This window comes from Boleophthalmus pectinirostris, unplaced genomic scaffold (assembly GCF_026225935.1).
Source record: "Boleophthalmus pectinirostris isolate CB_2022bp ecotype Guang Dong unplaced genomic scaffold, ASM2622593v1 HiC_scaffold_21, whole genome shotgun sequence".
Classification (NCBI taxonomy): domain Eukaryota; kingdom Metazoa; phylum Chordata; class Actinopteri; order Gobiiformes; family Gobiidae; genus Boleophthalmus; species Boleophthalmus pectinirostris.
In genome coordinates this window covers 7,564,928-7,590,136 of record NW_026571175.1, presented here as the reverse complement: position 1 = coordinate 7,590,136, position 25,209 = coordinate 7,564,928, and the positions used below count along the sequence as shown (strand labels likewise).

General features: G+C 40.5%; 1 protein-coding gene across 1 annotated transcript; it reads left to right on the top strand.

Moving 5' to 3' along the window:
• Nucleotides 1-873: 873 nt before the first annotated feature.
• shisa7b (shisa family member 7) lies at nt 874-23,305 on the top strand. The gene is made up of 9 exons (XM_020941758.2): nt 874-1,020; nt 2,355-2,623; nt 4,971-5,213; nt 5,643-5,759; nt 7,234-7,379; nt 11,254-11,322; nt 16,765-16,995; nt 22,310-22,691; nt 22,906-23,305. Exons 1-9 carry the CDS (start codon nt 910-912, stop codon nt 23,303-23,305), a joined length of 1,968 nt encoding a protein of 655 aa, XP_020797417.1. The 5' UTR covers nt 874-909.
• Nucleotides 23,306-25,209: the final 1,904 nt, after the last annotated feature.

The window sequence follows — 25,209 nt, the reverse complement described above, 5'->3', positions numbered from 1 at the left end:
AACCTACTTTCGTTTTATTTTGTTGGGCGAAACTTAACTCCGAGCAAAGACACTCGCGCAAGGACACTGACCGCACATAGAAAGAGAAGCAAGCTGCGCGTTTTCAAAGCTTTTTAACGTGACTCGCGACTGCCTTTTTGCGTTGTTGGCTCTTAATATTTCCACCGTCCACTACCGCTACTTCTATCTTTTATACGAACCAAAACCGCAAGCATATTACCTTTATTAATTTATCTGATTTTAAACTCGTGCCAAATTGTAAACGTACTTCCTTTGCTTGACGTTGGCTTGTTTACGCGACGAAGCTGCCATTTTGAACCTGCTAGTGCTGTTTACGAATACAGTTAGCGTACAATTCATTACAAAAAACAATTTAGCGCTATATAGGTGACCGACATAAAGACATTCACTAGAAGTTTACATTTAAATGTTTACAGATTGAGCCCATTTAGCAGTTCCATGCATGAATCGTAACTCGTGTGCCATACAAAGTCGGAAAAACCTCTTTGTAACGTATAGGAGGAGTTTACACTTAACTAACTTCATCTGTTTACACTAGATTATTCACTGCCTGAGGTGATGACTTTGGCCAGTAGACTGACAACTCAACCGTGCCAAAAGAGATCATAATATATTATAAAGGAAAACATACGCTGCCACACTCAAAACCCTTTATTTTCAAGCAGGCATTTTTCCTAGGGCCTAAATAACACAACCTCACTATTTTTTAAGCTGCTAACGCAAAGGAGGGAGTTTACAGACGAATTGAGAAGCCACATTGAAAAAAAAAAAAAGAATTGCCTGAACCCTTTGCACCCTTTGTATTGTGAAGATTTGATTCACTGACTGGAATTTTCATAAAGAGATATTTTTACGACTCGGATAAAAGACTCTTGTTTGTGAAAGAAGATGGAGGACAAATTAGGGATGCTCTGCTTGTCCCTCTTCATCTCGTCCTGCCTGGCGGTCTCCACGGTAACCCTCTCCACGGAGCGCCGCAATGCTGAGACTCAAAAGGGCGTAAGTAACGTTTTGGGGAAATTTGAGTTATATATAGATATAAATGAAAGCGTATAATGAGTTGGTTTGATGGCATAGATTTGTACAAGGCCAAAAGGACAGAAGTGCTACAAAAAAGACTGTAGAAATGGTTTGAAAATAATATTTAAAATATATATAATCAGAAAGGCGTAAGTAACAGTTTGGGCAAATTTTAGCTGTCAAATTAAAAGTGCTCTATGTAACGTTTTGGTTAGGGGTCTGTCAACCAGCTTGTTTCTATGGATATGTCATTGCTCTGCCTGAAATGTTCCACAGTATGACATTAAACAGCTCTACTTACATTTATCCAGTTATAAATGGTTTCATAGCTCAAAAATACCTATTCTGACTGCGAGTGGGGTTGCCTGTCCACAGATCTGAGCTATAACTTGTTCTGGTTTGGTTTCCATGAAGACAGAAAGGTTTAATACCATACTGTGGAACATTCCAGACAAAGCAATAACATCTCTACGGAGAAAACATTTGATGGACCCTCCACCAAAAAAAATTACACAATGCACCTTTAAAGAAGATTATGAGCCCTGGGCAAAAAATGTCAATATCACAATTGAGAATGAGATCTGAAAAACAAACTTCTATTTCTGAATATAGAACTGTTTGGAGTCAAAACGAATAAATGCCTAACCAGGCTGTTGCCACCTAGTGCCTCCGCTCAAATTTCATTTCTCCCCAGCGACTAGGTCTGGAATCAGAATACACGAGATACAGTTTGCAAGAACCCCGTATTTGTAGACCGTGCACTGGCCAATCAGCAAAGAGGTGTGAAGCCATGACTGGGTCCCTTTTTGTGGTACAGCATGACAGTAAACAAAGTTGTTATTTGCTGAATTTTATCAAGGGGAAAGACGTTATTGCTCTTCTTCCTTTCTTCCTACGAGATTTGGGAAAGTTATCCCCGTTAGCAGTGCATTACATACATCACGACCAAATAGCAGTTATTGATTGAGTTAAGAAAGTACCGCCTACCACCAAGCAAATGAATCCTAATGCTGCAAGGTCAGACGGTTTCCACGAAGTGAAACCAGCTGATGAATGAGGCTAATAAATGCCATGATTTTGATGGATCTATCATATTTAAAGGTGCACTATGTAACTTTTCTTGTCCTCTTTCTTGTTTCCATGGAGATGTTATAGCTTTTCCTGAATGTTTCCACATTATATATGATCTGCAGATCTATGGAGATGCATGTTTTTTGAGGCATTTTTGGGCAGTAAAACCAATGACAATAATCCAATAACATCTGAAACCTTATTTTCTTCATTATTGTCTTTGTCATCTTGGTCATTTTCAGGCCTCGAACCCTAAACTGAGCTCCACGCTGTTCCTGCTCACTGGTCAAAAGCCCCCCCTCCTCCCCCCACCCGCCGGGCCAAAGGTCGCTCCTAAAAAGGCCGAGGTGGAGGACGGAGACGAGCCGGTCATGGCCGAGCTGCCTCCGAAGCCCCTCCCACAGACCATGCTCCCCAGGAACATGACTGCTGCCGACGCCCTCAAGCCGCCACTAGGGGCCGCTCAAGTCGCCCCGCCCCCAAGACAGCTGGTGGATGTGGATATGTGCAGGTAAGAGCACGCATAACCATATCTTTTACAGTATTATTATCAGGAAATAGACTCTTTTGTATGTTTTATGTAGATCTCATTCTCTTTCATGAGGTTAAAGGTTCCATAGATATATTGTAAAACCACAATTTTAATAGTAGTAAATCACAAATGTAAACTATGAACAGTTGGTAGAGCATTTGTCCACTGATCCGAATGTCGATGGTTCAAATCCTGCTCTCTACATTAACATCATTGGTCCACAGATCCACAGGCCCACAGGTTGGCTTGGCGATTCCTGCTCCTACACTTGAATTATGTCGTGGTGTCCTTGGGCAAGACACTTCACCCACCTCGCTCCAAGTGTCTGTGTACACTGGTGTATGAATGTGTGTGTGGGTGATGGGTTCCTTGATGTAAAGAGCTTTGAGTGCCTTGAAGGTGGAAAGGCACTAAATATAAAAATGTGACCATTTACCATGACAATATTATTTAAAAACAAATTTCAAATGCAGTACTTATATACACTGAATCCATTGTTACCTCCGCCAAGGAGGTTATGTTTTTGCCGGCGTTTGTCTGTTTGTTTGTTTGTTTGTTTGTTTGTCTGTTAGCAACATAACTCAAAAAGTTATGGACCGATTTTGATGAAATTTTCAGGATTTGTTGGAAATGTGAAAAGGAAGAACTGATTTCATTTTGGGGTTGATCCGGAAGAAATCCTGGATTCTGGATCACTTTGACATTTTAGTTAACATTGTGGTAAATGGGGCCAAAAATTTTGTTTCTCAATATCTGGGTTAATTATTGACCAAACCCCATGAAATTTGACTCAGGGATGGACAATGGGATCCTCTTTCATATTCCAAAGGCTGATCCGGATCTGATCCAGAAGACTGATTTTATCGCAATTTATATAAAAAATGGGGGTAGTCCTTGGCGGAGGTCTGCGCTCTCTGACTGCTTTTCTAGTTATTATAATTTTTCGCTATACAATACCCATACTTGTTCACCTTATTCAAACCACTTTGCACTGTCTTCAGCTAATAATCTGCAGGAGTTTAGTATTTGTTGAAATCCTGTAATACTTTAACCTGTTTCCATACAAATGTTACTGTTATGTTCTGCTGTTAGAAAATGACTTAAATAATACCAATGCAGTAAATTCTGTGATCAAAGCATCTATATATAGATAATCTTGAACTTGTTACGTCTTCTAAATACTTCTAAATTGTAACAACCAAAATGAGGACAGGAGTCCCGTTCGAAATGAAACAAGTGCATAATACAGCGCAGTTCCTGTCCCTCTCGCCTCACCATAGCGTTGATGGCTCTGATGGCTCTGATGGTTCTGAGTTTGCTGGGAGCGCTGCATACTGAGATCTCACTGAGATACTGGCTGTTTGGTGAGAGGCGTCTGGCTGTTGCTTAGTAACGCTCTTGGTCTCGGGATGTTTGTGTCGGTGTCAGCACTTGGACTACAAGAGCCCCTCGTTCTCATGGAAACAATACTCTGATCAAACTGCAGCCAATCGCACGCTCTCATGTACATATGCGTCCTCACACAGACAGATGCACTGGGCTAGAAGCACTTTAGTTTTCATCAACACATTTTAAATGCATTTTAACATGCAAAAATGTGAAGGTGCGTTACTAGACCATTGAACTGCTGCCAATCTTCAGTACAGCAAACCAATAGGAATGACCTGGGGCTTTTGTTTTTATGAAACTTAAACTGGATCTCAGTCAGAAAATGTTACAAATAAGAAGTGTACCTCTCATCAAGCACCCTTTTCAAAGGACTGACTGATATGTAATAATAAAAGAAACTATTGCTGTCATTTTAAGATTTCAGGGTAACAGTTGTTTTGTTTATTTTGTATGACCATGTGGACTTATATATTAGTTCTGACCATTTTATAACTATTCAGGAAAAGTTCAACCTTGTCCTGCTTGCATTATGTGTCAGTATCAATGCCTGAGTATCTAGTTTGGGTATCGTTTTAGTGTGTCTATAATGAACTTAAATTTCTGGTAAGTAGGCAATAAAGAATCATTACAGAAACCGGAAAGATTTTCTGTCCCAAAGGCTTTACTGGCTAGGACAGGTGTAGTGTGAGATGGGGAGAGAGAGATGGTAAAGACATTCAGCAAACATTTAAGACCAGGAAGCAAACCCACGACACTGAGGTAGTAACAGCCACATACAGCAACGCCTTAAACCACTAAGCCACACTACAATCACAACACCACAACTAACAAATTGGCATCTTTACTCTTTTGAACTTTTTGATGTTATCTGAAACCCTTGAATTAACTTGAAGCACATGTATTACATTATGACATTCTTTCACCATTTCTTCCTCAGGGGTTACTTTGATGTGATGGGGCACTTTGACAGCACCTTTAATTGCTCTCGGGGCAGTTACATTTACTGCTGTGGCACATGTCACTACCGCTTCTGCTGTGAGCACCAGAGGGACCGACTCGACCAGGACTCCTGTAACAACTACAACTCCCCCGTGTGGATCGAACAGCAAGGTGCAGCTACGCAGGCCGCGGGTCAGAATCCCGACCCAGACTTTGAGACGCTCCAGCAGCAGAGCTCCAGGTACAGGACAAGAACAGTCACAGACGGGATAGTGTTGATCAAGTACTGTACTTTTCCTTGTTACTTAACATACAAATTGTACCTTTATTCCATCACATATCGTTCAGGTGTGTATTAGGGTGCACACATACTAGACGAGTTGAACCCACCCAAGCACAGAAAGCTTCCAAAGTGTGGTACAATAGTCTAGTGTGAGTGTAAACGATCTGTTCTGGTTTCCTGAGAATGCACACTCACAATTTTAGTTCACAAGCCCTGACATGTGTTTACCTAACAATAGACAAAGTGGGCAAGGCCTCCCTGTGAAGGTGAAGGTTGGGTTGTAGTACAGTAGTAGTAGTAATTCTGTTGATGGTGTTTACCTGAGTAGTATAATGGCAGTAATATAGTATGCAGTACTAAAACCTTCTCATATATTCTCATGAACAGCACGGCGTATGTGATTGGAGGAGTGATCTCGTTCACGCTGGTGGTGGCCGTGGGAGTGAGGATCGCCTTCAGTAAAGTCGCTCGAAGACCCAGAAACAGGGACATCAACATGCCCAGGTCAGACTGAACACATGTATATGGACTGGACTCACTTTGTCTTTTAAACTGCTCAAACTGCTTTAAAAATGAGTGAGATTTTGTTATAGTCAAAATGCACATTTCTTCTATGGAAAATTCTGGATCTAGCCTCATGAAACAAAAACTGGCAGAAATTGAAAAGGTCTTATAGTACGCAAAATGGACTCTTGTGAGCTTTAAGCCATGTTATCCTCACTAAAAATATACCTGGAGTTGTGTTTTGTTTCATTCACACATTTGAATAACCCTTATTAGTCTGTGCTTGTCTCCAATGGTTAAATGCTCTGTTCCACCTTGTGATGTCATGAAGCTGTAGTTTTCATGTTAACAGCTCCTTTTAACGTCTTTTCAGTAGATATTCTAAATGATCTTAGTGAAGGTGTATGGACTTTGAAAACACAGTGGAGCACTGCCTGTATTATCACATGACATCACAAGGTGGGACAGTGTTTTCTGTCTGAGAGAAGAACAAATATTCAGGATTTACGTGTTAAACATAACAAAACAACTACAGGAAACAACATTATAACAGATCAGAAAATAGCACAATATGGGCCCTTTTTGCGTAGTGAAATGATATTCTTAGACTCTTCTTTCAAAAAACAAGAATTGCCCATGAAGTTCTAAAGAGCTCTGGGTTGAATGCAAAACATTTTGTGTTTGCGGCTAGACATGCGAAACATAACTAGAAATAAATAAATTCTGTACATAGCAGCACACCAGCAATCCAACTGTGTCTCAAAGCGAAGGTCACTTTTATTAAAATCCTAAAACATAAAACAAACAATCTATTAAAATTGAAATTCATGAAATTAAATTATTCATTAAAATAAAGACTCCTCAGTTATTTTTATATGTAGAATGCTTAAATTTATCATGTTTTTGTCATATATTAGGGTGACTAAACGTCCATTTTTCCCTGGACATGTCAGTTTTTTGAGTCCTGTCCTGGGCGTGCGGGTTTTTTTTTTTTAAGTGATGGAATTGACTGGGTTTTCATTATCTTTCATTGGGGCCATTAAATTGAGCAGCTCTCGTAGCTCTCTGTGCTCTCAGGTCAGTCGGTCAGCCCGCAACATGTCGAAGCACAAATGCGCATTTAACAATGACTTGAACAAGAAATTCTCCGTTTTCCGTCCTGATCAAGACAAGTGGGAGGCCATGGGCACAGGTTGCGAGGTGAGAGTAGCTCAATATCGAGGCCCCACACCCGACCCCGGTAAGGTGTGCAGGTTTTAACAAACGGAAATATGGTCACCCTATCAGATATATATAAGGCCTCAACATTAGCACTTGAGAAAAACATCTCTCTTTCCATTTTAGCCCAACTCGACAAGAACCTCAGAGAGATTAAATTGGACAGGAAGTAGTGCACAGAGCCCGTTGGTCCCTGCCCTCTTTTTGATATCATAAAACTGATCATTGATTGGTGTGTTGTGTCTCTCTATTGCAGGTCCCTGGTGGACATCTTGCGTCACCAGTCGAGCCCGGTGCAGCAGGGAGAGAGGAACAACACCACCATCCTGGGCAGTACTGCTTCAGACGGACGCACCTCCAAGAACATCTACACCCCCGTGCTACAGAGCAAGGACAACCGCAGTAAGTCACACTCACACCGTTTCATGACAACACGCATTTACTTCAACCTTTTTTATTTTAATACTGCTTTTTTATTCAATTGGACGGCTAAGTTTGAAGTTCTAATCAGCAACTGAATCATAGAACATCAGCTTCTCTTCCTGAGGTTTATGTCATACATATTACTTTTGCAATTCTTATCTCTACCTGATTTTTATGGTCTTAAAAATGTGAAAAATAGAAGTTGTTCTTTTTGGACAGTTTGCAGTGGTCCAAAGTTATTCGTCATGTACCTTATGCATTTAGAGCATCCTTATTATTCACCACGATAAGTTTATAAGCGCTTTTCACAGCTTTCAGAGACCAGTTTGGAGTTTTGCTGTGACACTAACGCTAACAGCAACTAGCATGCTAACGTACTTCCTGATTATCAGACAGTAAAATGCTTTCTGTACTGAGGGAAAACAAACTGAGCTCAGATTCATGGGGGGAAATGGATACAGGCCCTTTAAATGTTTCCAAATGATCAGTTCTTTATACAGAAGTTGTCAATATATTTAAAAAAATATCGCTTTTAACACTTATAATAAAATGTAATATTGATTAAATTCAGGTGTCTGAGAGCAAAGTAAATAAATACATGAATAAATAACAATAATAGGAATCTCCACGTGTATTAATCACAATTATTCATTCATTTATTTATTGCTCATGCTATTATTTTTTTGGCATCGACATAAAAAGAACTACAAAATATTTGAAAATTAACATAACATACATACATACATTACTTTACATACATTATTAACCAGAGCAGACACACACAACCTTAAATATTCTGTTCTTATTTGTATTTAATATTTTTTCAGTAATACATTTTTAGTTGTTAATTGAAGCGCTGAACAACTAGTTTGAATAGGCCCTCAGAGTATCTGTGTGTCTGGGTTAGTCACAACATGTCAGTCAAATGTTGAACTTGACACCACAGTCAAGAGGAAGCTATTAACACATGAAGGGCTTTGTAAGAGTTTTACACACAAAAACAAAAAAAATAATAAAAAAAATAAATATGGAAATGTAGAAGCGGTTCTGAATAGGAAGTCAGTCAAGTCATATCTATTAGTAAAGGTGCACTGTGTAACTTTTCTGGTGGAGGGAACCGCTACCTGCTTGTCTCCGTGGAGAGGTTATTGCTTTGCCTGGAATATTCCACAGTATGGCATTAATGATTTATCTCCCATTCTATTAATAGTTTTTTATTGCCGAAAAATACCTGAAAAAACATGCATTCTTACTGTGAGTGGGGTCGCCTTTTCCCAGATCTGACCTGTAACTTTACCTGCCAACAGCTTGTCTCAATGGAGATAGATTTGTTTAATAGATAATGTAACAATTTATATGCAGTAGAACTTTCTATAGATTTTTTACCATGTTATTTTGTCTTTTAATGGCACAAGAATTTACTTCAGGATTAATAAAGTAATATCTTATGTTAATGCTATATGGTGGAACATTCCAGGCAAAGCATTAACATCTCCATGGTGAGATGCAGTGATGGACCCCCCCACAAGAAAAGTTACACAGTGTACCTTTAAATTGTTTTGGTCAATATTGCAGTAATTATAAAGTATAGAATAATGATCTTAGTATGTAACAGTTAGTATTGTTTAAAATTGACTCTTGTGAGCTTTTAGTCATGTTGGGTCCCATCCACACTAATACGTATTCAAGTTGTTTTCGTTGTGGATGCAGTGATCGTCCACACTAATCCAATTGAAAACGGCACCAGAGACAGAACGATCTGGTGCCACCACCTCCCACGAACTGAGTACGGATCTGATTTGGCACTGTGTGGACGCCTGAAAACGCTGATACGCTGATACGCTGATGCAGGTCTATGCACCGCAAAGTAGCTAATTCACCGCCAAAATGCTAAGAGGCTAGCATATATTTATATATATGGTCTGTGCGTATGACCTGCAGTCGTATAATCTCTGAAAAGTTTCACATGAACCATCTCCAACACGTGACAGAAGCACAGAACAGACTCACCATCAGCAGAACAACCCCTCTGTCACAGAAAGAACACATATAATCCACTGAGTCGTGTCCGACAGAAGCTGAACCACATCAGCCCATAATAGCGAGCTGTTTTTTGAGTGCTTCGTTTATGCAATTTAGCCATGCAGTTTTAAGTTTTGTTTCTGTAAAATGTAAACAAATATGCTCAAAGTTGTGTGGATAAGGAAGGATTTCAGACACAGAAATGACGTGTGTGGACACAGCTTGTTTCCGATACAGTGATACGCGGATACGTTTCAGTGTAAAAAAGGCTTTAGAATGTTGTTGCCTCCTCAAAAACATACCTGGAGTTAAGTTTTGTTACATTCATTCAGTTACATTCCTTTTATTAGTCAGGTTACATCTCCAAATCTCAAAATGCGCTGTTCCACCTTGTGATGTCATGAAGCAGTAGTAGTGGAAATTCCAGGTCTGACATTATCCAAATGATTCTAGTGAAGGTGTATGGAATTTAAAAACACAGTGAAGCTCTTCCTGTATTACCATATGACATCACAAGGCGGAACAGAGTGTTTTCTATTTGAACTCATCCTAAATACGCAGGATTTGTCTGTTCAACGTGTACGAGTGAAACAAAACACAACTCCAGGTGTGTTTGTGAGGAGAAAACCACATTATAACATAGCGTAATATGGGCCCTTTAAGTGACCGCTGGTGTCTGGCTCCCTGTGTGTCCCAGAGGAGCGCTGGTAATTGTCGCCTTGTACAGTTTAGCTCTCAGCCTCGCACTCACAACAAACACATCCCACCTCGGGCGCCAGGTCTGCTGCCAGGGTAAGCGTTGCCAGATAAGACAGGAGAATCTCAGCGGGCTATGTTTTCAAATTAAGCAGCACTTACACTGGATCTAATTATCGTCCATGTCTCTGGGTACTGTGTCTTTATTTAGGCCCCCACATAATGTTTTTAAATGACAGGACAGTATAATGCAGTCTTTCTTACTTGGCTTATGCTTCTTTCCTTACAGTTAAGTCATGTATTAGTTTGTATTATCACAGCATATCTAAAACTTTCTTGTGTTTTATTCCTAAATGTGCCCTACGAAACTTTTCTCTGAGAGGGTAGAGTACCTGCTTGAATGTTCTGTAATATGGCATGAACGCATTTATCTAACATCAGTTTAATTACAAATGCTTTTATTGTTCAAAACTAATTATTTTTTACCGTGCCACCTGCATGTCTCAATGGAAATAGATAATATAAAGCTCAATTGTGAAGTATTCCAGGCTAAGACATAACATCTCCATGGCGACAAGCAGGTGGCATGCTCTCTTGTAGAAAAGTTATACATTGGAATTTTAAGTATACACTATTACTGCAGTATAAGATTTTTGTCCTGGTCATTTATTGTTCTCCTTTAATCTACAAAGCTGCAGTTTTGAGCATTTTAACATTTTACTAATAACATAGTAACAGTCTAATATACGGGATTTGCAGATTTCTTCTACTTTTGCTCCCTCTGTCTACTCTTCTCTTATGGTGGTCTCTCCAGGACATGAACTAGATACGTATGCATTCATTTCCTAAAGTCATAATAGTTGTTTTTCTACTTTATGATTGCATTTGATATCTTAATCTTCTTAAAAGTGAGATCACAAAAAAGCTCATTATATAATCAAACCTATACAAGACAACAGACAAACTTAAACAATTGTATTATACTGATAGATTTCATACCTGGAGGGCCCACTGTGTCTCTCTGTCCTCTCTCTGTTCTGTCGCTTCTGTGTTTCTCAAGCACAAAGCTTCTCTGGACTCTTGCTCTGTCTCTGGAGTGCTGTGCTTCAGTTTGTCGGCTCTGCTCTCTTCGCAGCTGGGACTTTGCCTCACCCTTTTAACCAGCAGGGGGCGTCCTCCAGCCCCAAACACACAGCCACCATCGGTAAGCCTCACGCCCGAGGCACGGTTCAGACAGGGCCGGACCAATGTCCACTCACGGACATCTGCATTCGCCTGTGTCACTGACTGCTCAGGAAAAGAAAAAAAGTTTGATGTGTTATTCTAAGACCAGCAAAGAACCAGTCAGCTTATGATAATATCCACTTTATTGTCGCAATTGTTAAACTCTACTACTCTACTACCCCCATTTGACAGTTTCCATTAGCCCACCTTTACTTGTACCTTGTATGTTTTAAGTACCAGCTCTGTCGGTTTATAACCAGATCAAGTACATGTTAAAGACAGTACTGGCACTGATTGGTTTGTGCAGTCTTTTAATAAATTGTAGTAGGCAGAGATTTAAAGAGAAGAGGCACAATACTGGAGTTCTAATACAGGAGAAGTTTAATGGACATCAGTACAGAAGTGTGTAAAATCCCTCAGTCATCCATGTAGAATCCATGGCATAAGGAGAAATTCAATGTGTCAATTGGACAAAAGTTTATTTTGGTTGACTATAATTAACTAGCCAGGCTGTCGCCACCTAGTGCCTCCGCTCAATTTCATTTCTCTCCAGCGACTAGGTCAGGAATCAGAATACACTAAACGGTTTGCAAAACCCTGGAAGTTGTAAATAGTGCACCGGCCAATCAGCAAAGTGCTGTGAAGCCATGACGTCAAACTCAAGCGCCTGTCTGGGTCCCTTTTGTGGTACAGCACAACAGTAAACAAAGCAAACAAAGATGGATGTAGATGAAGACATACATTCTGTGTTGGCAACGATTCCCAAGACAGAGGATTTTCACTCTGCTTTGTTTGCTGTTACATACATCACAACCAAATAGCAACGATTGGTTAACTAAAAAAAGTACCAGCCTACCGTTGAGCAAATGAATCCTAATGGTAAAAGGTCAGACTAGCCCATTTCACTTCATGGAAACCAACCGATGAATCAGGTTAATAATTGACTACACTGATTAAACAAACACACCTACTTGTTTACAGTGTAATTAACAGAAACTAAACAAGTAGGTGTGTAAGTTTAATTTTAGTTCGCTCCTCCCTTCATGGCACGCATAAAGCAGTGTCCACCAGCATTTTGACCAGAACTGAAGAAGCAGCTTGGATGAGCTGTGAAACTGGCTATTTAATTATAGTCAACCAAAATAAACTTTTGTCCAGTTGACAAATTGAATTTCTCCTTTTGCCATCAGAACACAACCCAACACCTGGAGACATGAACCCTCAACACATTATGATACTGTTGTCCATTCAAGTCTACTACAGTCCAGTTTGACTATGCTTCTGCTGTAGGGAGTATTATACCTTTGATGATGGAAGCTGGATGGTAAGGACTGAGCTAACAGTGAGAGCCCTTAAACCAGCACAGAAATGGAATCACAAAACACAATTCATGGATATAGTTCTGGAGAATGGACTAGAGTAAAACCTACTAAGGCTGGTGGAATTTGGACCATGGATTCTTGATCAGGGAGGAAAACACACAAACTCTCCAACAAAGCAAATCATGAAGAGACTTTCAGACATGCTGCTTTATCATCTGTTTAGTAGCGTTAGTTTTAATGTTGTTGTTGTGTTTTATCACAGTTTACAACATTATTATAAGGTGCCTGGTTCTTTGAGGCCCGTGTACATCTCTGTGTGTGTCAGTCTCACAGGAGAATCAGAGAGTCTCCATGTCTGTGTGTTCTCTGGCCTGTCCCTCACTCTGCTCTGTGCGCACTCTTGAGTCTAAGCACATGTTTATTTAAATGTATGTCTCTAGGGGGCGCTGTGTTCTGTCCCGCTGCACGGCTTCAGAGCGCCCTGTCCTCTGTCCTGTGTGTGCTCACTGCTGCCCCCATGCGGTACTGCAGCTCCGGCTTAAGCTAAAGCCCACTGTCCTTATAGGCACGCTCTGCACCGCGCACAAAAGCAACGCTGGTTTTGGTATCGTGACAACATTGTGAAGGGGCTCGGGTTCTGTGGACCACACTCGGACCTGCACAAGTGTCAGGCAAGAGGCTTCAAAACATCTGCTAGGGCTTGCGAATAGAAGTCATACATGGGAGCGTACAGGAATATCTGTGCCCTGTTTTGACCCACCTTCTCCAACTGTGCCAAAGCATTCCGTGCCTGGGTACTGGACAAACGTACCAGGCTTTAGAGGCACAGTTTGATTGGCCTATTGTGAGTGCCTAAGACTCAGTGAGGTAGATGTTAAAATAATATGGCAGCTCCTGTGGTGGGGGAGAGAAAGAGAGGAGAAGGAGAGTGAGAGGGAGAGAGCGAGCAGGAGCGAGCGTGTCCAAAAACGACAGACCCATAAACCCCACGTCCCTGTATGTGTACGGGCCTGGAGCCAGCATTACTGTGTCCTGTGTATCTGTAGCGTTGCTTTTGCGCGAGGTGCACTGTGCTCCCTGGGTGACGCTTAACAAAGACATTACTGGACATTAGGGGCCATTACTAACAATGGTCGATGCCCGGTACATGTGTGTTCTTTAAACCAAAGCCCTCATATCCATCGGCACCTGAGCGCACCACATCGATTCTGTGTGAGACCAACAGCCAAAGGACAGTTTAAGGTCTCATCGTGTCCTGAAGCAGCACAGGGTTCAGCTGTGAGACACTGTGGTTAAATGGCTCTTCAGTGGGAGCTCTGTTAATATATAAGTAGTTATTAGTAGTATTAGTAGTAGTAAGTCCTATATTGCACAAAATGGACTTGTGTGAGCTTTAAGCCATTTTATAATGCTGTTCCTTCATCAAAAACATACCTGGAATTAGGGCTGCTCGATATATTATAATATTATCACGATTATTTTGGTTAGCATTGAAAGGACGATTATTCAAACGACAATTTTTTACTTACACGATGCATTTATTCAGCATTTCTCTCTCAAAAGAACTACTGTTATTGATCATTTACGCAAAACTTTCAAACTGAAAATAAATATAAGCTAAAAATATGAACCTCAGAACAATTTTGTAACTTATAAAACATAAAATGAATAAAACATACTTTGAACATGAAATAAGGAATAGAAAAAAACATAAACGTATCCAAAATAAACTATATATCCAGCTGCTCTACAATCTCTATATTTAAAAAAAAAAAATAAGATAAATATACTTATTTACATTAAGAAAATATCCCAAAATAAACTTTGTTAAGCTTTAAATTGTTTTAACTCAATTATATGATTTTAGAGATCATTTGACACACAAATTAAAATTGCAATCAAAATTCAATTAACTGCACAGCTTTAGCTGGAAATAACCATTTATAATTAGTCTGTCTACATCTCCAAAGCTCAAAATGCTCTGTTCCACCTTGTGATGTCTTGAAGTGATATTTTCAGTAGAGATTGGCAATTCCAGGGCTGAAATCATCCCAATGATTGAAGGTGTATGGAGTTTAAAAACACAGTGGAGTAGTTCCTGTGTGACATGTGCATGACATCACAAGGTGGAGCAAATGTTTTCGGTTTGAGAGAAGAACTCAGCCTAAATATGCGGGGTTTGTGAGTTAAACCTGTGTGAATGAAACAAAACACAACTCGAAGTCTGTTTGTGATGAGGAAACAACATTATAACAGAGATCAGAAAATAGAGTAATATGTGCCCTTTAATGGAGACTCAGTCATTTTGTTTAAGTAAAAGTAATTTATTATCATATACAGTAGATTAAGTATAAAATATTTAGATAATTACTCAAGGAAAACTAAACTTCTGCATTCAAAACTTACTGTACTACTATTATAAATTCAAACACGAGGACTCTATACTACATACACTGCCGTTACTACTAGTACAAAGACAGATATTACTATGATTCCCAAATAGACAAAGTACAGTTTTTTATAATATTGTAATACATACAGTATTTAAGCTCAGACTGTTCGTGTGTGTTGTACTTGGCCTGAGACCCCTGTCGCCTTGGCAGCATGGTTCTGAGCTCTGCTTGAGGCCTCCACATGTCTCCCTCGGGTGCAGCTCTGACTCCCTTGGGTGCAGCTCCATGTGAGGCCGAAGTGCTGTGTGTCCGCTCTTTCAGGAGTTTCACTGTGCTGTTTCAATGTAAATGTATGATGTAACTAATAGTGCGTTTACATGTTGCAAAGCACTGCCCCTCCCCCACTCTGCTGCTATGTCTTATATAAGGACAGCATCCTGTGTGAACGGATCGATGTGCTTTGGCTCAGTGTCATGTGTACGGGGGCATCTCCACAAGCAGGAAGATGGTGCACGGGTCACGGATATTTTAGGAGTTCAATTAAGAAGGAAAAACACTTCTTCTATGAAACTTTTACACTCAGATCTTCATCATCTTTGGGTTTCAAATGATGTTAAACTATTGCCATTAGGGATGGGCATGATTAGTCGACTAATCGATAATTGATCCTTAAGAATTTCGTCGATTACGTTCATTTTTAATCGACAAACGCAAACACTGGAGTTGCGGCCTCAGTCCCACGATTTGGCTTTGGCACCTCCTTGGAGATCACTATATCCCTCCATGAGTGCGTTTACATGCACATCTGTGTCCTGGTTTCGTCATGGTGCATGTAAACGCAGTATCCTGGTTACTGCAACATAAAGAGTCTGAGTCGTGTCCTTTAGTCCGACAGAAGCTGAACCACATCAGTGCACAAGAGCGTTTTTTTTTTTTTCCCCCTTTGCTTAGTTTTAAGTTTCGTTTCTGTAAGACGTGCGCAAAACTGCATTAAACACATTATAATGTCAAACGGGCTGATGTGGCTCTATAGTGGTTATGGTTTATATGTTGTAAAGTTGAGTTTATAGTAATAATATAAAAGTATAAAAGTAATAATGATGATACTTATTATATAAAAGCGTTAATGATTAATCGAAAATCGATTGTTAATTCTCCCAATGATTGATTGATAAAATTTAATCGAATGCCCATCCCTAGTTGCCAGAGAAATAAACTATTCAAAATATTAAATTCTTAAAGTCAATTCAAGTCATTAAAATGGCTCCCAAGCTGCATCTCATTATTACTGAACCAGGACTAAACCTCGCCTAAAAAAAACTCGGACTAAACCAGAAGTACATTTCTAATTACCATATGAATCAATACTTTGACATTGAGACATTAATAAAACTTTTTGAGGTTTTTAAAGAGATGAATGCCCAAGGTCAGTCATCCATCACAAATAAATTTATACTTTGACTTATAATTGAACATCTGAAATACTCATCTTTTCACCATATTCCTGCTTCTTGTGATCCCCCTGTATGTTAGCCTGATGCTGTCTCTGTATTTTTCTGTTTTTGAATGTGGCTGATCTTTTACACATTTACAAAACTCCCTGATAAATTCCAAAAGATTGATTTATATTTATAGACAATCTCCATGGCGCTGAGAGTTACTTCCTGTCTACTTCTTGGCTTCTAACTGTTTACTTCCTAATTTTAGAGCGTGGCCCGCGGATGAACAACTCGTCCCAGCTCCCCTCCGTTCCGGGAATGTTATCGGGCAGCATAAAGGGTCCGGGCCCCAGCGGCATCATGGGAACAGGAAGTATGCGACACAACAGCGGTCACCCCTCCTTCTCTCACTCCTTCCACAACCTGGCCCAACTCCCCCCATCGTACGAGGCCGCCATGAAGCCCGAGATCAGCCGCTACAGCTCCCTCAAGAGGCTGGGTGAGTCCTGGAGGATGGGCCTGGGGCAGACGAGAGTTTAATGAGTTTAGTTAATGGTGAAATAAGGTCAGGTTTGATCATTTAAATGTCCCAGGAGTTTGTGGTCTCTTGACATTTCTGTATTAACTGCTAATTAACTATGGGGGTACGTGATGATTACTCCAAAAACTCTAGCCTCATTCACTATAATTGGTAAATCTGAACCTGCCCCATGGCCTTGTACAGTGCCGTTTTCCAATTTATTACTCCACAAAAGCAATTAGTGTATTCTGCTTTACCTCTAGAGAGGATTTTCAAATGTAAGCTATCATTTTTATTATAATAGTTCTGGGTTTATTTTATTTTATTTGAAAAATAGGCACACCTACTTCTATTATTATATTATATACAGTGAAACAGTCTTAGATTGATCACGACAGGCAGATAAAGTCCATATTTCTGCTCTGTGTGTCAGTGTAACCCAGACACTATGATGTCACACAATCCTATAGGCTTATGAATCATGGGATGTCTGAAACATGTTAGAATAAAAGTAAACACACGTCTCACAAAATCATCTGACGCACATAGAGGGACACACATGACAGAGCTCTGCACATAACAGCTTAAAGGCTTCAACACACCAATGAGAGCTTTAAATGAGTTTTATCTGCACATCACTGACAAAATGAGTCACTGAACAGTCTGTGTGAGGGGAGGTAAGGTGGTGCTGTAGCAGGTTCACTGGGTACACTTACATGGCCAGGAAAAAATCTGATAACTACATAATCAGATAACCCAGTGATTAAGAGAAAATAAGAGTTATGTGTGTAACTACAGTTCTATGAATCTTGGACTGGCACCAGAGGGTGGCGTTTAAAGCATGTGTACAAAGGGTCATTGAGTGCTTTAAGCACCGCCCTCTGGTGGTCAGTAGGGATGAAATAGAAGTGATTATTAAAAACACCTGATGACATGAGTGAGTTCATCAGTGGATTTTTAGTTTGAGAAAACAAACTGGAAGACAGATGGATGGAAAGAAGCTGTGTGTGAGAGAGAGACTCATACTTAAGCTTTGTCTTGTCTTACCTAAATATATAGAACCAGTTCATAGTGTAATTTGAAAGCTGAAGCTTAGCTGAAAAGTGGTTTTTTTTTGGTTTTTTTTTTTGCTTTGCTTTTTCGTATTTCTGTTGCTAAACTCTACGTTTTATCTATTGTTCCTTATATTGTTCCTATAGTGAGGCTGTGGCCAGTCTGGTTGGCGCTGTACCTGTTTTTACAAAGCCTTCCAAATACGCAGCGTGTTAACTCCTCTCGGCAGCGGCTCTTGCGCAGCCCATTAATAAAACAGGGAGCAGGGGACGTGACAGGACTGACAACCACAATGCAACTGTCCATCCGGAGCAACAGCCGGGGTAACCGAGGATACAGGGACAAAAAATAGATATTTGAACTGATAAGATGCAGAGGGAGAGCGGAGAGGAGAAGGCAATGAAGTGAAGGAGGCTGCGATGGGGGGAGGGGCACTGGTCCTGGTTTGTCTGCAGGGATTGAGCACTCTCAGTCGGGGAACAAACCGCCACAGCCCCCCCTCCCTTTGTCTGAACCTCCACGTACCCTGCGTAGACCAAATATAAGCACGCATATGGGAAAAGGCTAATGAGGAGAAAGCCAAGCAAGCACTGATGTACCACGATGTAATTATTATTCCAATTTAGTCAAAAAACAGACAGGATACAGTGCAGAGGAGGAGGAGGAGGAGTGCAGCGGTTACGTCATAGGTCAATGCGGTTTGACTCTGTGCTATGGTTTTCTCGCTGTTGGGAATTGAAAAACAAAAATGCATTTTAATATCGGAATACAGCTTGTTTCGAGAGAGCGGGGCAGAGAAGGAAGTAGAAAAGCTTATATAAAATGCTTTGTTAACGGATAGTGCAAATATTGAAATGCAAGAGTTGTGAAGTTTCAATCTTGGACACGTAAAGATGTAGGAGACTGAATATATGGCACAGAGCTAATTACATTTGATTGATTGTTCTCTTGTTGTTATAAAGAGTATTGGCAAAAGAATTGAATATGCACCATAGCATATTAGAAATTGACATGGAAAAGCTCCCACTAGCTTCCTGGTTGCTTGCGTTGTTTCCATGGCAACAGGCTCACTACGCTGGAGCCAAAAGTGGAAATAAAGTCGTGTTGAATTAATTAGTCCCATGTCTAAAGAGGCACTGTGCATAGCATGTGGTGTAGCATAACATGGGCTCTTCATTTGTCATTACATCTTCATCATGTAGGGCTGGAGAATTGTGGGAAGATAAGGAATTAGGCTACTTTTTTTTTTTTTTAGATAAATGTTGCCATAAAAACAGGATGCAAAACTATAAACTTTTAACTAGTTCAGTAATCACGCATACATTTATATTATGCTCTTTTTGGATCTATGTTATAATCTTGTTTCCTCATCAAAAACAGAGCTGGACTTGTGTTTTGTTTCATTCACACAAGTTTAACACGCAAATCCTGCATATTTAGGCTGAGAAAACACTCAGTTCCACCTTGTGATGTCATGTGGTAATACAGAAAGTGCTCCATTGTGTTTTTAATCTCCATACTAGGGCTGGGTATCGTTAAAAAGTTGCTTATACTATGCATAATTCGATACATAGGCCACGATACGATACATATCTCGTACAGTGAGTTTTCGATTCAATACGATTCGATACGATATATTTCAAATCGATTCAATACAGTTCAGTAAAAAAACAATGGCTAAATCATGGCTGTGATACTAAAAGTCTTTGTTAGGGGTGTAACAATATCCAAGTCTCACGATACGATATCGTCACGTATGAACCTCACGGTACGATAATCGTGAGCCTCCCCACCATATCGTGGGAAAGCTCACAGGATGGTGGGGGAAGCTCACGATTAGGGATGTAACAATATCCAAAACTCTCTGTACGATATTTTCACGATATACATCTCACGGTATGATATTTATTGCAATATTTTGTGGAGGTTAACAAAACTTGTAATTCAATATATTGTGATGGTCCACGATATTATTGTGAGAACTTTGATGATATGATATCACGATATTTCAGTTATTGTTACACCCCTAGTCTTTGTTAAACCATGTCTTGTGCAAAGTTTAAAATTTACTCATCAAAACCTTGAATATGTCAAATGTGTTACATAAATGAGTTTCCTTCCTCTAAACAAGCAACAAAATTGCAGCGCAACAAAATAATTTATTAAAATATACCAAAAAATACTATTGGCGATATATCATTACAGCAGCCTCCGATATCGATACTGTAGCATCATATTAAACAATGATACGTACATCGATATTTCAGTATTTTGGCACACCCCTACTCCATATACCATCAGAAGAAACATTTGGATGATTTCAGCCCTGGAATTGCCCATCTCTACTGAACAGATAAAAGTAGCTGTTAACTTGAAAACTATAGCTTCATGACATCACAAGGTGGAACAGAGCATTTTGAGCTTTGGAGATGTAAACAGACTAATAATAATAATAAAGGGTTACTCAAACATGTGTGAATGAAAAAAAACACAACTCTGTGTATGTTTTTGATGAAGAAACAACATTCTAACATGGCTTAAAGCTGAAGAGTCAGTTTTTGCGTATTATACAACCTTTAATTAGGAAAAAAAAAAACGGTTTAAGCTGTTTTTTGCTATCTGTGATCATTCAAATTACAGTTCTGATCCAATTGTGCCTAAAGGTGTACTATAGTGATGTAACAATAACTGAAATATCATAATATGATATTGTCAAAGTTCTCACAGTAATATCATGGACCATCACAATATATCAAATTACAAGTCTCTTTGCTTAAATTAAGAGTTATTGTGCAGCAATAGCTAAAAAAAAGACAGAGAACTACATAGACCATGATCCTTTGCTCCATTTCAGTGCAGACTACAAGAAGAAATAACAGTTCTAAGCACTTTTAAGTCTTAGTTCTTTGGATTAAGTTTTGTCAAGGCATTTTAAGAGGAAAAAGTAGCATATTAACAGTTTTGTTTGCCTCGACCAAATATCACAATAAATATCGGACCGTGAGATGTATATCATGAAAATATTGTACCGAGAGATTTGCATATTGTTACATCCTTAATTGTGAGCCTCCCCATCATATCATAAGCTTTCCCACGATATCGCAATAAATACCATACCGTGAGGTTCATACCGTGTCGATATCATATCGTGAGACTTGGATATCGTTACACCCCTAGTGTACTGTGTAACTTTTCCGGTAGAGGGTCTTATAGTTGCTTGTCTCCATGGTGATGTATGTTTTATTTCACTTTGTCTGTAATGTTCCACAATATGGCATCAAACTTCTAACTTTATGGAAATGAACAAGTGATGCCACGAGGCCAAGTTACGGGTTAGATCTATGGAAAGGCAAGCCCACTCACACTAAGAATGCACGTCTTTCCAGGTATTTTTAAGCATCCCTAATGAAATAAACCTTAGATAAATTGATAGATACATTTAATGCCTTACAGTGAAACATGAGTATAAGCTTTAATCGTTCTTACCCCTATAAAAATGACCACAGTGTGAGTGTAGTGTGTGACAGGAGAGGCAGGAGGTGGCGCTAAAGATCATGTTTAAATTGGTGCCATGGAAACGCTTTGAAGTTTAAAGGGCCTCTATAGAGAAACAGGAGCAGCAGAAACATTCCACTTTAATGAACCTTATTGTGATGCTCAGTACACAGCCCTAAGGCAGTCCTCCTCCACTGACTCATGGAGTTTCAGATGCAAAACAGGCTTTGAAAACGGACAGAGGAAAGAAATTATATCCACGTATTTAGTTTTCTCCATTCTCTGATGTGCTTTAATGTGTTAACTGTGAAATGGAATAAGTAATTTGACATACAAAGATTTAATGAGGATGCATTTACACAAAAAGGAAACTTGAACTTAAAATGATGCGCTGTTAGAAATAGTTGTAAATACATTTTTACCCAAATGAACAACAAATAATATACCAGAATTCTGATGCAAAATATTATTTAAAATTCGACTGGATCATTCATGTATGGTTGAGTAATCTTGTACTGTCCTGCATTTAAGTGGTTAAAAACTTCCATTTTCACCTACCCCCTATCTCTGCCCCTGAGTATTTACTTGCCGACTCCAGGTCATACCATGCAGAGTTCAAAAATTTCAAGTAGCCATTTTTCAATGCAATAAACAATGAAAAAAGAATTGAAATGTATATTATAGTTTAATACTTAATACACCCTCCCCAGTTATTTTAATACCCCTCTATGTGTGTGTGTCACAGAGAAAGAGTTTGATGAGTACCCTGGGTACTACACGTCCAAACGCCGCTCAAACAACGCTCCTCCCTCGTTCCACTCATCACAGCACCACCTGCCCTGGGGTGGAGACTACACCCTGGGCTCCCGGGGCACCCTGCCTCTGCACGGCTCCAGGCCACGCCTCCACATCCCCACGTCCACCCCAAACCCCTACCCCCTTCCTGCACAGACCCAGTACACCAGCTCCACCTTCGACCGGCCGCCCCGACGTGTGCGCTCCCAGGACCAGCTGCTCGCTCTGGGGGAGGGCAACACGCTGTCCCGCCTCTCCAAGAACCAGCAGCACCAGTACTACAAAGCCATGATGAGCACCAGCCGCAGCTCCAACTCACAAACACTGCGCAGGTCAGACCTCATACTCTACTACTACTACTACTACTACTACTACTACTATTACCATAAATATGTGTACAAGAACACAAGTCTATAAGGTAGAGGTCATAAGAAATCACATACTCCATTTCACACATTCACAGATTCAGTTGACTGCCCATCAGCACATACTGTGTCCCATATGTAACACATGTAAAGACATGTTTAACACGTGTGTGTGCCTCAGGTCCCATGAGAGGCTCCTGGTGTCTCCGGACTGCCTGGAGGACCGCATCATGTCCATGGGGGTGATGGGGGCGGAGCGTTCGGGGATGGTGCCCACTATGGGGCGTTTGTCTCACCATCAGAAGGCCCAGTCTCAGCAGAACATCTGTGTGACTCCGTCCTTGGACCGGCACCACATGATCAAGATGAACTCCCACCCCACGTCGGGCCATGAGCACGAGCGGGGGTCCAGCGCGCCCTCGCACTGGGACCCCTACAGCGGCACAGGGGGGCACCCCAACGCCCGCCGCATGGCCTTCGCCAACAAGAGGCAGAATACCATCGAGCAGCTGCACTTCATCCCAGGGGGAGGAGGGGGGCAGGGGCTGCGGACTGGCAGTAAGAACGAGGTCACTGTGTGAGCCCGCGGCATCATGGGAAATGTAGGCAGTGAACAAAAGGGTCTCAAAGTGCGGCGCTGTCCCTCAGAGCTGCTCACAGACCCCTCCCCTGAACAAAAGTGGTGATCCTCCTTTAGTCCTTATGACGCGTAAAGCTTTGTCACTCTGTACATCGGAAACAGAATATGAGCCATTCTTTGTAAAGGGAAGACAGAAATGTCCATTTAAAAAAGCAAAAAACAGTGGCTCTGGCTGCTGGTCTCCGCTGTGACTTAAGTATTGGAACCTGATTTGTTGGATTTGTCTTTGGTTCATCCCTGTCCTCTGTCCTCAGAGCTCACAGGAGCGCTGAGACAGACGACAGAATTTTTCTTTCACTAAAAGTATTTCAAATGAAGCTTTTCTATGAAATGAATCTATGAGTAATGTCCCTCACTGAGCCCTGTACAACTGTGTATACTCGTTTGTATTTAGCAGCTAGTCGGTCCATTTGGACTATCACAAAGATGACCCATTCTCTGCAAAAACATGTTGAAATGCCTTTGGGGCTTGATTTGGATCTGAACAAACTGCTGCCATGCGCTGTGGAAGCCTTTGTACAGTGGTGTATATCTTTATAACATTGTGCTGTGTGACCCTTTGCATAAGTTCTCTCTGATGTAGAAGAATCACCTCACGACTCACGGCTCCACGCCCGGGACTTCTCACTGGTCCGGAGGTTTCTATGGCGACCACATGAGCCGCTCACCTGGATAAGGGGAGGGGCATAGGGGGGACAGAGGGGGAGGGGGGCGGGTGTGAGGCGGGACCGAGGACTCTTCACTCCAAGGGCTAAATAACTGTCTCTGTGCTCTGTACGGCTTCATACATTTGTACTTTTCGTGTGCGTCACTGTCGGAGGCATGCTTGTGTAAACTTGATTTTCTTCTCTTTGTTATAAAAGTGAGACAAGAAAATAACCATGAACTCTCAACAGCAACAGTGTTTTTGTATCCTCCAAGATTTAAGGGACTTTTGTGGCGTTTGGAACCTATGAACATGATTATTTATTTATTTATTTATATATTTATTTCATGAATTACTGTGCCATTCTTCCACGTGTTAGGCTGTGAGTTGGACCTTTCGGCTGTTCGGGCTGGACTTTAATGGTGGTTAAATGTAATCAGGGCTTTGTTTGAGATTCATAAATACGTCAAGTCATTTCCACCAGGGGGCAGACCGGAGATAACATTTTTTGTCGTGTGTATACAGAATTTTTAGATTTTGCTAATCCAAGGTAGCAACAATATGTATTTTAGGAACTTTGTCAAAATAGTTGTCGTTAGTATTAATTCAATTATTGGTAAGATAAATTGTATAGTAAAGTTTTAAAGTTTTCTGTTACATGCAACGTTTTGATGACTTTTTACCATTCAAAAGATATAATATTTTGTTTTAAATAGTTCATCGCTATGGCAACGGTCCTCATCGTGTAACTTTTCTGGGTCTATCACCTGTTTGCATGTGATAGCTTTGCCTAGAATATTCCGCAATATGGCATTTTTTCAATTATAGGTGTTACTCTTATCGAAAAATACTTGATTTTTGGTGAGGTCCACTGCTAGTCTCCATGGCGATTGCTGAGTTTAATGCTACTCTGTGGAACATTCCAGCCAAAGCGACATCATCTCCATGGAGAAAAGCAGTGTTTCGGACCCTCCTCCTGAAATGTTCCATAGTGCCCCTTTAAATTTCACTTCCTGAGTAACTTTTGTACCCCCTGGTGGAAATGGGGGTTCAGTTGTTGCCATGGTTTCTGATGATTGACAGAAGCTTTTCTCAGCCACTGTCTTTTACACTCTTCATTTCTTCATACTTTTGCATCATGTAAAGACCCCCCAAAACAACCACCTGTTTCTTTGATTCAAACATTATTTTTTTAATCT

Excerpts from the sequence above, each read along its gene's own strand:
- shisa7b (XM_020941758.2), top strand. The coding sequence starts at position 910 with ATGGAGGACAAATTAGGGATGCTCTGCTTGTCCCTCTTCATCTCGTCC. Across the intron at positions 5,760-7,233 it reads AGGGACATCAACATGCCCAG|GTCCCTGGTGGACATCTTGC; the intron begins GTCAGACTGAAC and ends TCTCTATTGCAG. Across the intron at positions 16,996-22,309 it reads CAGCTCCCTCAAGAGGCTGG|AGAAAGAGTTTGATGAGTAC; the intron begins GTGAGTCCTGGA and ends TGTGTGTCACAG.